The sequence below is a fragment of the Pavona decussata genome, unplaced genomic scaffold (assembly GCF_977016875.1).
Source record: "Pavona decussata unplaced genomic scaffold, jaPavDecu1.1 SCAFFOLD_191, whole genome shotgun sequence".
Taxonomy (NCBI): Eukaryota; Metazoa; Cnidaria; class Anthozoa; order Scleractinia; family Agariciidae; genus Pavona; species Pavona decussata.
The window spans coordinates 247436-260790 of NW_028145600.1; the positions used below are offsets into that span (position 1 = coordinate 247436).

The window sequence follows — 13355 nt, forward strand, 5'->3', positions numbered from 1 at the left end:
GAAGTTTTGATGGGGGCTCAGTGCAACTTTGTTCTCCAAACTTTGACCCCAGACCAAAATGTGTTATTTTCTAGTACCCTTTTTAAGACCTTGGTCTCTGGAATTCATACCCCTTTCTGTAAACTCCAATTCCCATTTTATGACTTTTGAACCAAAGCGGTTAAAATCTATACGCATTTTCAAACCAAAATGGCTAAGAAACCATACCCTTTGGTGCGGCACAATTGCCTACATGTACAGCTACATATACCAACCCCCGGGTGAACAACAGGCTTGGTTGACTATTATCAAGTATACTTTTACTTGACACAGAATGTTTAACAATGTATATGTTTTCATGAAAACATATTTTCATCTTTTTTGAATACTTTGATTATGTCATCATGGTTTCTAAGTTTTTCTTGTTGTAATATCATGTAATATCACAATTTTTGCAGCAGCTTGTTATTGGTCATCATTTTCTTTGTGTGGTTATTGTTAGTAGCATCATTTCACTTGTCAGGGGTAATTTGACAGTAGGACCCCATCATGCCCTCCTCCCCTCTCCACTAGTAAGCTGATAGGATTGTTTGCTACGCAACTGTGTTAGCAGGTCTGTATAGTGGTACATGTTCTTACAGTGCATGTTTGATGAATTTACTTAAAACTTGTTATCATCTCATTCTGACTGGGTTATAATGCAGCTATGTGAATCAAATCTCTCACAGGCTGATCAGAGAGTTTTGCGGCAGTTGATTGTTAGCTATCTTCCACCTATGGATGAACAGTTAAAACATCATGACATAGAATTGTCGCTCATCACACTTCACTGGTTCCTGACAGCTTTTGCTAGTGTTGTACACACAAAGGTAGGGTTACGTGAGCAAGTCAATTTAATAAATGATCATACAAAAATGATGTAGAACTGTTCATTGTAGCAAGTAATTTAAGTTATTATTAAAGGTGTACAAGAGATTTATCATAATGATTGTGTAAGTATTTAGATGTTCATACAGATTGATAATTGTGAGTCACATTTCTGATTTGGAATGGAAATCTTGTGTTCACTGTGAAGAAAACTTGCGGTGTACCTGTGATGCAGGTCTTGACAGTCACTGTAAAATAAATTATTGGTTTAAGAACAGTGCCTTCTTGTGCTGCTGCGCATACGTTCTGCGCATCTCAGGATGGTCTGAGAAACTTCTAATTCAAAGGTATTTTGTTTGGCTTATGACTATGCAGGAAAACACAATTTTAGCAAGGGCTATTGAAACCCAAAACGAAACTTGGGGGAGGGGGAGGGATCGATGCATTATATTTTCAGAGATAATTAATCCTCTAGCTAACATGTGCTTTTCCTGCTTTATAGTCATAAACTTTCTCTGTATTAGGAGGCACTGAGCTTTGTTCAGTCAGAGGTTTCAATAAGGGCTACACAGGGCAAATTGGCTGTCTGTGAACACAAACTTGTTTGCCAGGCTGCTAATTTTATATCATAGCCAACTTTTTCAATCGAAGAGTGTATCACTATGCAAGTTTCCACCACATAAGAGACTTTTACAGTGCATGTATGAAGAGTATACTGTAATTTGAAAACACTTGCTTATCTTATTAATTGTCGCAGATCCTGTTAAGAATCTGGGATATATTCTTTTATGAGGGCTCAGTGACATTGTTCAGAATGACACTTGGAATGCTGAAAATGAAGGTTAGCATTTTCATTTTAAACTCTGTCTTTGTAATAATTGTGTTGAGGATACCAGTAATTTCCATGAAAACATACTCAACAAGGTGAAGTTGAGTTGACTATTATTGATATACAAGTCATTCACGGTAGACATGAATATGAGCAGTACCCCATTACAGAAACTATGGGAAGACTGGTATAAGGAAGGGATTATGAGATCATTTGGGTAGGTACATGTAGATGGATGGATAAAGTGCCAATGAAGTGTATTTTTGGGCAGCCAGCTTTACATATGAATGTGTAGGAAATATTGTTTTACATTATTTTAGATTACCCAATACATTACCAATGTCCATCAGTTGAATTAAGGCTTGTAGTGACCTGAGCTTCTATGAATTGGGGAGGCATGCACCCCCAGAAAATGTTTAAAATTAGACCCTTAGAAAAACATGCAGTTTCCTGCACTCTGGAACAAGGTTTAAAAATAAATTTTAATTTGTTTTGCTTCATGTGTATGGTTATTAAACTAACAATTTTACGGACCAAGGATCACCCACAACATGAAGTAATTTTAGTAATCTTAATCTTAGGTGTGTCGGGTTACGGTCCCTATTGACAGCTCTGATTCCAATACAAGTGTATACCTTTTCCTTTAATGTTAGTATTTTCATCATAATGGGCATTTTGTGATGTGGTGCTTGTTACTACCCCGATTTACAGGAAGATGTAATTTTAAAGTTGGACAATTCAGCGCAGATCTTCAACACTCTGTCAGATATACCTGGTGATGTCACTGATGCAGCTCAGTTATTAGAGGTATTTACGAGGGAGGGGATATTAGTTTGGACTGAGTAATTGTATTTCCATGCATGATATTTAAGTAAAATGATGTTGCCTTTATTTTTACTTCGCTTACACCTACTTTTCACTTAATTTGCATGCTGACTTTTTTCAGTTCAGCCGTCTGCGTGTTTGCTGTAGATTTGGCTCTGGCAGATACTAAATGTGTTTTCTCCTTAACTGGGGTCAAAAAGTAGAAACATTACGTTAAAATTAAGGTTTTTGCTTTGAGAACTCAAAGCTCATAAGTTTTTTTTATGTGTTCGTGAGTTTACTAAATCATTCTGTGATTTACTAAAAAAAGTTTCAAGTTCTTTTAAAGTGAAGTATAATATGTATGTGGAGACTGATTGGCACTGTGTCTGAGTGTGTTTACTGCACATGTAGCTGTTAGAAAAACACTATCACTATTACCTTGCTCAATGTTAATGATTCATTATTCCTATTATATTCGTTTTCATTTTATATTCTTTTTTTCCTTTTGCTATCTTTTCTATTTTTTTGTTCTACTTAATTTTAAATAAATGAGTATTGATATTAGTTTGTTGGCATAGGCTATTATAAGGGGCACAGTATTAGTTTTACTGGAGGTGCCCCTCTACTCTCCTCCCCGAAGTGAAATGTATTTAAGTTAATGGTAATATTATTTATTTAACGTTTGTAACTATTTAATACTTTTGTATTAGTATTAGGAGTGGAGAAACCAAATGAATGAAATGAGATGAAATGTTATAAATGACACATGGAAAACCGATTCACCTTATGGTTCCTGAAACTGTCAGAACTTGTTTTAGTAAATCATAAAATGAATTAGTAAACGTACAGACTCACCAAAAACCTTACCAGCTGTGTGCTCTCAAACTAAAAACCGTATCTTTAACTGAATTTTTTTTATTTTTTGTGTTTTTCAGGCTGCAAATAAAGCCTCTGCATCATTAACTGATGTAATACTAGAGACACACAGAAAGAAGCACATGGCATTCCTTATGGCTGACCTTGGAGTCCTGGTGGACAAGGAGAGTGGAAAGCAAATGTCTAGAGATGTAAGCAAGCTACGTACTTGATGCTGTAATTACTATACATGTAAAAGTTTGTTCAATTTACTGCAGCAAAAGTTTTCCTGTGTCAAGTACATGAGAACAGAATTACCACATGGAATGCCTGGACTTCCAGAGATTTCAAAAATTGTCAAAGTTGAAGCAAAGTTAATAATAAATATCCAAAAGTAAAGCTAGTTTTCGAAGTTGAAAGGGCAAAAATAAGTAATTCAAAGAAGCGCCTACAAATGTAAGTTGGGCATTTGTTGAAGTACACACATCACATGTATGTCATTTACATTAGAGATTCTGGCCATAGCTGTTAACTAACTCTTATGTTTGTATTAGGCTTTGTAAACGTGCCCACACACTTTCAGTTCCCTTTTTAATGTCAAATTATTGATAAAAAGTAAAATTATCTTTTTGATAGCGGCTCCAGAAAAGGACCATTGCTCCACCAAGAACGTTCTTTGGCCTGTTATTTGGTGAGTATGTATTTCATTGCTGTTACTTTTTTTTTTTTAACAACAATTTAGCCAATGTTCTGCATCAAAATTATCTGATGTTTAATCAAGTAAAAAGAGTCAGTTGCTCCGTGAAGTTGATTTGTTGCTGTCCGTTATTTAGAATTACGTTAACGGCAAACGGCAGAAATGACCACGTGACCATGTTTATCCTACATTTACCGCTCGTTGTTTTCAGTTTCTCAGTGAAATTGAGTACTGTAGTTTAGCGTTGGGATATGCCGCAAACACGATTCTAATTCTCTCTATTGATGGGAAAATATTTGAAGGGCGTGGCACTAGAGGAGCAAGCATTGTGTGACCCCCCCCCCCCCCTCAAGAACACAGATTTCCACACTCCTAGTTTCAGTTGTTTCAAATAATTAGCCAGCACTCTCTTAAAAGGGCGATTTAGACGGTACGATTTTGCCTACGATTTGTCGCATGCGACACGCATACGCCATACCTACAACACAAATCGCGTCGTGTAAATCAACCTACAACATCCTTACGACAGACGCAAACAACACGAAAAATGTCGTAGGATTTTAAAACATGTTTTAAAATCCTACGACAATCGTAGGTAAAGGCAATGTTGAGTGGCGAGAGTTGTGTACGGTTTTTACATGACGCAAGCAGCGCGCGCTCTAGAAATCGCATGTGACAAATCGTAGGCAAAATCGTACCGTCTAAATCGCCCTTTAGGTTTGAGGAGTTTGATTTGTTGTCTCCGTGCTGTTAAAGACGGCGCCTCCTTTTGCCACTGCGCATTCGTTCTGCGCATCTCGGGATGTTCCGAGAGCCTCTAATTTCTTAAGAAAAATGCACACTAATTCAAAGATGAGTTCGCTCGGCTTATGACTATGCGGGAAAAGAAGATCTTGTCACATGCTATTAAAATAAATAATAATAAAAAAATTGGTGGTAACCACACATTTTATAAAGACAATTAAGCTTCAATTTGCAAAAATATGCAATTCATTGGCGTGTACAGTCATCTCCCTTTATTGCAGACACCCTCGGGACCGCGAGTTAAAGTGCTTAATGGCGAGAGTCCGTAATAGCTGGAATTTATTCCAGTCAAACATCTGTAATTTATATTTGCCGGGGATTTAGCTGCTGTCCGTATCATCGGGGTGTCCGTAATAGCGAGGCGTCCGCAAGGCGAGAGTTGACTGTATTTGTTGCTTTTTGGAATTATCGTTGCTTAGTTATCTGTGAAAAATGCGTGGCTGCCCCCAATTCTCTATTTGGATTCAAATACCCCTTGCTAAGATGTGCTTTTCCCGCTTATTCATAAACTGTGCAAAGTTACCTCTGTAGTAGGAGACACCGAGCTTAAGCCAACGTGACTGAGTTAACGTTTGAGTTTTGCTCTCTGCGTTTAGGGAGGAGTGGTGTTTCTTTGCAAAAAGCCAAAAACATCAGACAGACAGGTTGGTGTTACACGTAACTATATAAACACATATGTACAACAGCTATTTCTACAGTTACCATTTCAATTTTCCACTTTGGTATATTGTAGCAAGGTGGCATGAGTAGTTTGTATGTTTTGGTACTTTATTTCTTTACTAAAATACACAAAAAGAAATCACTGCTCCAGCGGTACAGTACATTTGCATTAATCCAGACAGCCCCATGTTCATATAACAACGTCTATTGTTGCCATTTACAGAACTGGTGGCTGATTTAAGAGAAGCCATTCTTCACGTAGCCAGACATTTTGATGCTGTCGATCCTAAAAAGGTAATACACAAAGGCAACCTTGACTTTAGGCTCCAATTGCATAGAATTTATACTTACAATAGCCTGTTCCGTGCGGGAACGTCATTTGAGGACGAGAGAGCACGTGGAATAGCCTGGACGCGGATCTGTTTCGACTATCGTAGTGGTATTCTCGAGGCGCGCGCCGTTGTCAACTGACGTTCCCGTTCTCTTGTTAAATCATCCTATTAGAGTGGGGAATTTATGCAGCGGCGACGGTAACGAGAACGCAACATAACAAAAGGTTTAATGAGGAAAATCAATCGCTCTTTACTTGCGTTTGAAATCTGGTACACTTCTTAGCCGTCTTGCACTAAACAATAACGTCAAATAGCCAAATTCTAGGTTTTGTAGAGAACGTGGGCACAAGCCGTAATTTTATTTTCTCTTTCTTAATTTGAACGCCATTCCTACCAATTTAGTTCCTGGATAGTTTGGACATATTGCACAATTTGAACAAGCTGGAATAATCGTGACGTAGTTGAAGTAATGTAACGTAACATTTTCATTAGCGTTAGCCGTCGTCGTTGCTTAAGGACGGTGCCTACTATTGTTACTGCGCACACGTTCTGCGCATCTTGTGATACTCGGGTTTCCTACGGGTGGTGCCTACTATTGTTACTGCGCATACGTTCTGCGCATCTCGTGATACTCGGGTTTTCTATGGGTGGTGCCTACTAATACAGGGAAATTTTTGCGCGGTTTTAAACTATTCGGGGAAAGCAGAACTCAGCAAGTGGTTTTGGTATTCAAAAAGAAAATTGGGGTAACCATGCATTTTTCAGAGATAACTAAGAAGCGCCATACATTGCTTTGAATTTTACTGCTTTTTAGAATAATTGTTACTTAATTATCCCTAAAAATGCGTGGTTACCCTCAATTTTCTTTCTGGATTTACATAGCCCTTGCTAAGATCGGCTTTTCCTGCATAGTCATAAACCGCGCAAAAATACTTCGCTATCAGTAGGCACCGTCATTAAGTTCCCTTATTTGGTGGGGAGACGTGTCTCCTCGTGTTTTTTTTTTTTTTTGGCGCGCACAATCCTTCGCGCCTTCCAATGGTTGTGTCTGCTATCGTACTATCATCTTTCCAAAGTTTTTTACATCGGGCGTGCTCGCAAACAGAACCTTTATGTTTTCCTTTAGGGTCTGGAGGTGGACTACTCAATTGAGAGTCATTCAAAAGACCATGAACGGTTCATCAATGTAGCAAGGTAAAGTGAGCAAGTAGGAAGTAACATGATATGTTTACTCTGTTACAGTTGGGAATCTATCATGTACTTAATAAATTAAAAGAATAAGACATTGCGCCTTTCGTAGCCTTTTGACGGCATGTTTTCATGTATTCAGTTGTATCAGTTCTTCAAAATGCGGTGTTGTGACGATATGCTTATCAAGATTGTGTTTGTCAGGCTTTAAACTTTATGCTTCTTTGACAAAACCCATTTTTGTTTGAATCATCAGGAATCGGCGGCGAAGAGCCAAAGCATTGTTGGATTTTGAAAGACACGATGACGATGAACTGGGATTCAGGAAAAATGACATTGTCACAGTAAGAAAACAGCATGCAATGCTACTAGTATTCCGCCTTACACAGTCAGTGTTCTTGTTTAGTTTTCGTAACTTGTGAAGAATGTTGATACATATTGCTCCACTGCGTTTTCCAGCGAGGTGATGCATACTGACAGCATTTGTACCCAAATCTACTGGGTGATATATAAAGAAATTGAAATGCTTGAAAACTGCTAATCCGTGAGGGATTTTGTTCAGATATAATAGAGAGATTTACATTTGTACATGTAGAATCACGTTTACAACAAACAGCAAACGGAAAAATGACCACGTGACCACAATCATGACGTTTGCCGCTCGCCGTTTTCATTCTAAGTGAAGCCGAGCAGTTTCGCGTTAAACTCAAAGGCCATGCAGAATTATTTTACACTATTCTCATCTACAGTATTTACGAATTGTGACGAAACGTATGCGTGAATTCGACGTTTGCTGTTTGCCATAAACGTGACCCAAAATCTTTATTCTTGATCTATCATCAGTGAATGCTGAGGCGATGATAAAGAGTCCGTTGTTTAGTCGTTTTAGTCCATTCTCTGCATTGTAGTTTACTTCGCACCTGGCGTGCGTTTCTCAAAACTCCCGAAAACTTTTCGGGCCCGAAAAGCTCCCCGTAAAGTTCCCGAAAACGATTTCTGGTTTTTTCTCAAAGCATGCGAACATTTCTGACCCGAGAAAAGTCGCGTCATTTTTTCCCAATAATATTACGGGATTTTTGAGAATGGCACGCCTTATCGCTTTGCGGTTTCCATGCAACCAAACAGCGTGGTGATAATAAAAGCAATCTAATGCATCCCGTGACGATGGACGACTCTCATGCCTTTCTTCAGGGGGAGGGGTTAATGGTCCGAATGTTTGAAGCAAGAGGAATGCATTGATAAGCCTATGTTGCTCCCATTTTCAACTGCCAAATAAAAATATCCAAGCCGTCAAAGTAAAAGTGACGGATGAACAAAATTTTGACACAATCTGGAATACAACCTCATGAAGCGCATCTTTGGTGACTTTGTAGATAATTTCACAGAAAGATGAGCACTGCTGGGTGGGCGAACTGAACGGACTGAGAGGTAAGCTGTTTTAAGAGCAAACTGCTGATCATTTATGGCCGGAATACCATCAACCAGAAAAGAGTCACTGAGTCAGTCTCCTTTGTTTGAAATCATTTCAGGCTGGTTCCCTGCAAAGTTTGTCGAGATTCTGGATGAGAGAAGCAAAGAGGTAGGACATTCATATTTTAATTTTCACAAAATGGTTTCGCTCAGGGTCAGCTGCATGGTGGAATGTTTTGAAGGAACTGTCACATTTCCATGTTTTGGTATCCCTTTTATTTTATCTCTCCGTTCAGCAACCTACTCTACGTTAACGCTTTCCTCCTCCCTGAAGACCCTGTATGCATTATTTCCTAGTTTTGCTCAATGATGCCGCCTTTCTCCTTTATTGAATATAGTCGTAGGTTGGTTTAACGAAGATCACTGTTAATGTTTCACCATCGCACCTCGAAAAAACATTTTGGAACTAATAACAAGGCTGGTGAATGTGTAAATTGAATTACTGGGTACTCTTTGCAAAGTATTATCGCTACCAGAAAATGCGTTGAATTCATTTAACAATGGAGTAAAAGCTTCTCCTTGAAAACGATTTTAGCCCAATGCGAATTTGGAAGGTGCTTCAACCTCTTGTACCCGTATTCAACCCCGCCCCTTGGAACAATTATTGTGCTGGGTTTCGTTTCCTTCCTTCCTTCCTCCCTCCCTCCCTTCCTCCCTCCCTTCCTTCCTTCCTTCCTTCCTTCCTTCCTTCCTTCCTTCCTTCCTTCCTTCCTTCCTTCCTTCCCTCCCTCCCTCTCTCCCTCCCTCCCTCCCTCCCTCCCTCCCTTCCTTCCTTCCTTCCTTCCTTCCTTCCTTCCTTCCTTCCTTCCTTCCTTCCTCCCTCCCTCTCTCCCTCCCTCCCTCCCTCCCTCCCTTCCTTCCTTCCTTCCTTCCTTCCTTCCTTCCTTCCTTCCTTCCTTCCTTCCTTCCTCCCTTCCTTCGTTCCTTCCTTCCTCCCTCCCTCCCTTTCCTCCCTCCCTTCCTTTGTTCCTTCCTTCCACCCTCCCTCCCTTCCCTTCCTTCGTTCCTTCCTTCCTCCCTCCCTCCCTTCCTTCCTTTCTTCCTTCCTTCCTTCCTTCCTCCCTCCCTCCCTTCCTTCCTTCCTTCCTTCCTTCCTTCCTCCCTCCCTCCCTTCCTTTCTTCCTTCCTTCCTTCCCTCCCTCCCTCCCTCCCTTCCTTCCTTCCTTCCTCCCTCCCTCCCTCCCTCCCTTCCTTCCTTCCTTCCTTCCCTCCCTCCCTCCCTTCCTTCGTTCCTTCCTTCCTCCCTCCCTCCCTCTCTCCCTTCCTTCCTTCCCTCCCTCCCTCCCTTCCCTCCCTTCCTTCCTTCTTTCCTTCCTTCGTTTGTTTGTTTGTTTCTGTTATGTAGCATTTTGTAACTCAACTGTTATCTGCAGTTTTCTTTTGTAACCTGTAGGTCTATGTTAGTGCGTCATTTGCTTAAAATATTTCTCTCTTTGTTGTTAGTATTCTACTGCTGGAGATGATTCTGTATCCGAAACTGTAACAGATCTCGTCAGGGGCGGGTGAGTGAACCAGCAGACACATTTCAGACACTTTTAACCTTCCCTTCCCATAATCAAATCGAGAAACTAACATTGCTCTTACTTTTGAGTCTGTGGGGTGAAATCCTGAAGTGAAGTGAGTTCTATTTTTGTAATGTTTAAAACACGAGCAGCAGTGTTTTATCGGGATTTAAAACATCAAGGCGCAGCCGAGTGGTTTTAAGGCTGGTTTCCATATGATCGCAGATCGCAGATCGCAATAAGGTCTGCGATCGTATGGAAACTACTTCTGCGATCGTCTGCGATCGCGATCGCAGAAGATAGAACCATGTTCTATCTAAAGGGTGGTTTCCATATGATCGCGGATCGCAGATCGCAAACAATCAGAATTGATCGCAGACGATCGCAGGAGATAGAACATGGTTCTATCTTCTGCAATCGTCTGCGATCATGATCGCAGGATCGCAGACGATCGCAGAAGTAGTTTCCATATGATCGCAGACGATCGCAGACCTTATTGCGATCTGCGATCCGCAATCATATGGAAACCAGCCTTTAGATAGAACATGGTTCTATCTTCTGCGATCGTCTGCGATCACGATCGCAGGATCGCAGACGATCGCAGACCTTATTGCGATCTGCGATCTGCGATCATATGGAAACCAGCCCTTAGACCCGATAAAACACGTGCTGCGAGTTTTTTGAACGGCTTTAAAAACATTCCTGGAAAAGCGTATGTCAAGAGAGTTCATAACAATGATGCTTTTGTGAACGTTGGAAATTAGCATATGAGAAAAACATTAAACACCGCATACTAATAATGAGGAGGTTTTATCGGGTTTTAAAACCACTGCACGTGATGTTTTATTTATTGACAAGTTTATGAATTATTAATTATTAATGAGCTTTTGAACGTGCTGTACCAGTGGGCTCGATTTCCGCTGCTCCTTCGGGTCCGGTTCCGGTCATTTCCCAAACAGTGGCTGGTAATCGAGCCTACTTTACCAGGTGATTGTGACTTTGAAGTCTGTGGGAAAAATGCTTAGCTGATAATCAGTGTTTTCCTGTGATGTGGATATGATGTGGATGAAATCCTGAAGTATGACCATTCAAATGAAAGCTACTGAGCAGTACTTTCCTGTGATGTTGTTTGACTATGCTGTACAAGGTGGTTCTTACCTTTTAATACGTATTGACGAAATCCTAAAATATTTAAATTTCAAATAACAGCTACGGAGCAGTACTTTCCTTGTTGCACTGTCTGTGCTGTCCAAGTTGACTGTAATTTGAGTAGTTCATGGACTAAAATTTACCAAATTGCGAAAAACTGTCAATTTTTAAACCTTTGCACTATTTGCCGAGAAAGGGCAGAAGAGTTTGAGTTTGCAAAATGTGTTCGTTGGCATACTTACTTAGTTCTGTATTTTTGCTTGTTCATTTTATCAACCGTTCAGATTGTGTCCTGCTCTGAAGTCGATATTCCTGCATGGTATGAGAAAGCCTTCCATCCTTGGCGGGCCTTGTCATCCTTGGCTGTTTTTGGAAGAGGTGAGTGTGGTCTCGGACAACGGATCATGATTACATTGTTTTGATAAAGTTTTTAAAGGGAACCTTGTCCCACAAAAAAATCGAAACATTTCTAAACTTCCACTTAATATTGCATTTAAAAGATTCTCTAAACTAAAATAGGCCATTAAGTTGGGCGATAGGACTTGAAGCACGGCATTTCTTCAAATTTGTTTTTCGAAGAGTCCGCCCTACAGAAATAAAAATTGCTATCCTACCGAAACTTTAGGCTTTTAGTTATTTTATCTCTTTTAGTTAGTATTTCTTGCCTTCATCGCTTTTGGCTACTTTTTATATATGTAATATTTCTCAAACCATGAATAATTCTTGGGGAAATTCAAAGCAAACGCTCATGATAAAAAGATCACATTTCCAAACCTCGTTCACGCTAGTGATTTCCTTTGTTTGCATGAATCGTTAATATGTCTGAGAATCCTACTTCAAATGGAACATCAGCATGCACATCGAAGCCAGATGAGACCTTGTTAACGTTTGTGACAAAAAAAAGTGAACTCAGTTCGAACAGCAGTTGATGTGTTCATTGTTGTTGATACAGTTGTGCTGGTGTTTTTCGCCATCCTGGTTGTTCTGCCTGAGAGTCAATAGTTTCAGTACAACCGGTTTAATTCGTCTTCAGTGCGTGAAAGGATTTTTTTTGAAAGTTTTAAGGTACATTTACATACTACTACGGGGCGCTTGAGTTCTCTGCGTCGTACAGGGCGCGGCAGTTAAAGCTCAATTGACGTTCATTGGAACACTTGGACAGAGAATTTCAAATTGATGGAACTCCTAAATATTGTTTTGGCCATCTGCCTTAGAAATCAAACACTGAATTTCGTGAAGATATCTACTGTACGTTTTTGAGGACCGAGGTAATTGGGTAATATTGAATCTCGACTTTCTTGCCCCTTTTTTCAGTCACCCGTTTCCCTCTTCCCTTTGTTTTTTTGCGGGCAACCACTGCCTGCCCTTTCAAAATTTTTCGTTGTAGGCGGCAAGAGCCATTTCCCCTTGCCTACTAGGAGACCTGGCCCCGGTTGTTCAAAGAGCGGATAACGTCATCCAGCGGATAAATCGCTATCCAATGGAGAGAATGAATACTGAGCTGGCTATCTCTGATCTCGTATCCAACAAGCACGAGCGGAATAATTGTTTTATTAAAAAAAAAAGAAAGAAAAAAAAACCACAAAAAATCGGTAAATCTTGCTGATTTAGTGATATTTTCTTTTCCCTCTGACGCGTACTCATGCCGTATTTGTGGAAGATGGTATAATGGCTCATATACCATGGCCGCTTAACCAATCAAACCTCTGGAGCTGGGTTATCTAATGAGCCGGTTTTTAACAACACATTTTATCCCCTGGATAGCGACTTATCCGCTTGATTTGTTATCGACTCTTTGAATAACTGCGGCCTGGGGTCAACTCCAGTGTGGACTGAAGAATGTGACAATCAGTCCATTATGGGGACAAAATCGCCAACCTAGGAGCGTTGTTAATTTTTACAACAAAGATTCGTTTTTCCTGTACAGGCGAGCCAAAGAGAAGTTGACAGAGATTTCCAGTCAGTGTATTCCCGGCTAGTTCTTTGCAAGACGTTTAGGTAGGTATAGTACATGTAGCTCCAAGCATATCTACAGCTCCTACTGAAGTAAAGAGCTGAAGTGCGAAAGTGCTACTTGTCTGTTTTTTGAAATACCCGTGTCATATCTACAGCAGTGCCATTAAACCTTTAACCCCTAACATCAAGAACAAATTCTCCTATCTAGACCTCACACTTATAAAAGTACTGGGGAGAAGTTATTAAAATATCAAGAAAAT

General features: G+C 40.1%; 1 protein-coding gene across 6 annotated transcripts in view; it reads left to right on the plus strand.

The window, feature by feature from the left end:
• The window catches only part of LOC146462116 (small G protein signaling modulator 3-like), a 48450-nt gene that overhangs the window by 23579 nt on the left and 11516 nt on the right, over nucleotides 1-13355 (plus strand). For all 6 annotated transcript variants that reach the window (XM_085086055.1, XM_085086056.1, XM_085086057.1 and 3 more), the window contains exons 10-23: nucleotides 708-848; nucleotides 1604-1687; nucleotides 2387-2482; nucleotides 3418-3549; nucleotides 3974-4028; nucleotides 5435-5482; nucleotides 5722-5792; nucleotides 6957-7024; nucleotides 7275-7362; nucleotides 8392-8446; nucleotides 8548-8597; nucleotides 9932-9990; nucleotides 11424-11517; nucleotides 13067-13137. In XM_085086055.1, coding sequence (XP_084942181.1) covers nucleotides 708-848; nucleotides 1604-1687; nucleotides 2387-2482; nucleotides 3418-3549; nucleotides 3974-4028; nucleotides 5435-5482; nucleotides 5722-5792; nucleotides 6957-7024; nucleotides 7275-7362; nucleotides 8392-8446; nucleotides 8548-8597; nucleotides 9932-9990; nucleotides 11424-11517; nucleotides 13067-13137 — 1112 coding nt within the window. The remainder of the gene's footprint in view (nucleotides 1-707; nucleotides 849-1603; nucleotides 1688-2386; nucleotides 2483-3417; nucleotides 3550-3973; nucleotides 4029-5434; nucleotides 5483-5721; nucleotides 5793-6956; nucleotides 7025-7274; nucleotides 7363-8391; nucleotides 8447-8547; nucleotides 8598-9931; nucleotides 9991-11423; nucleotides 11518-13066; nucleotides 13138-13355) is intronic.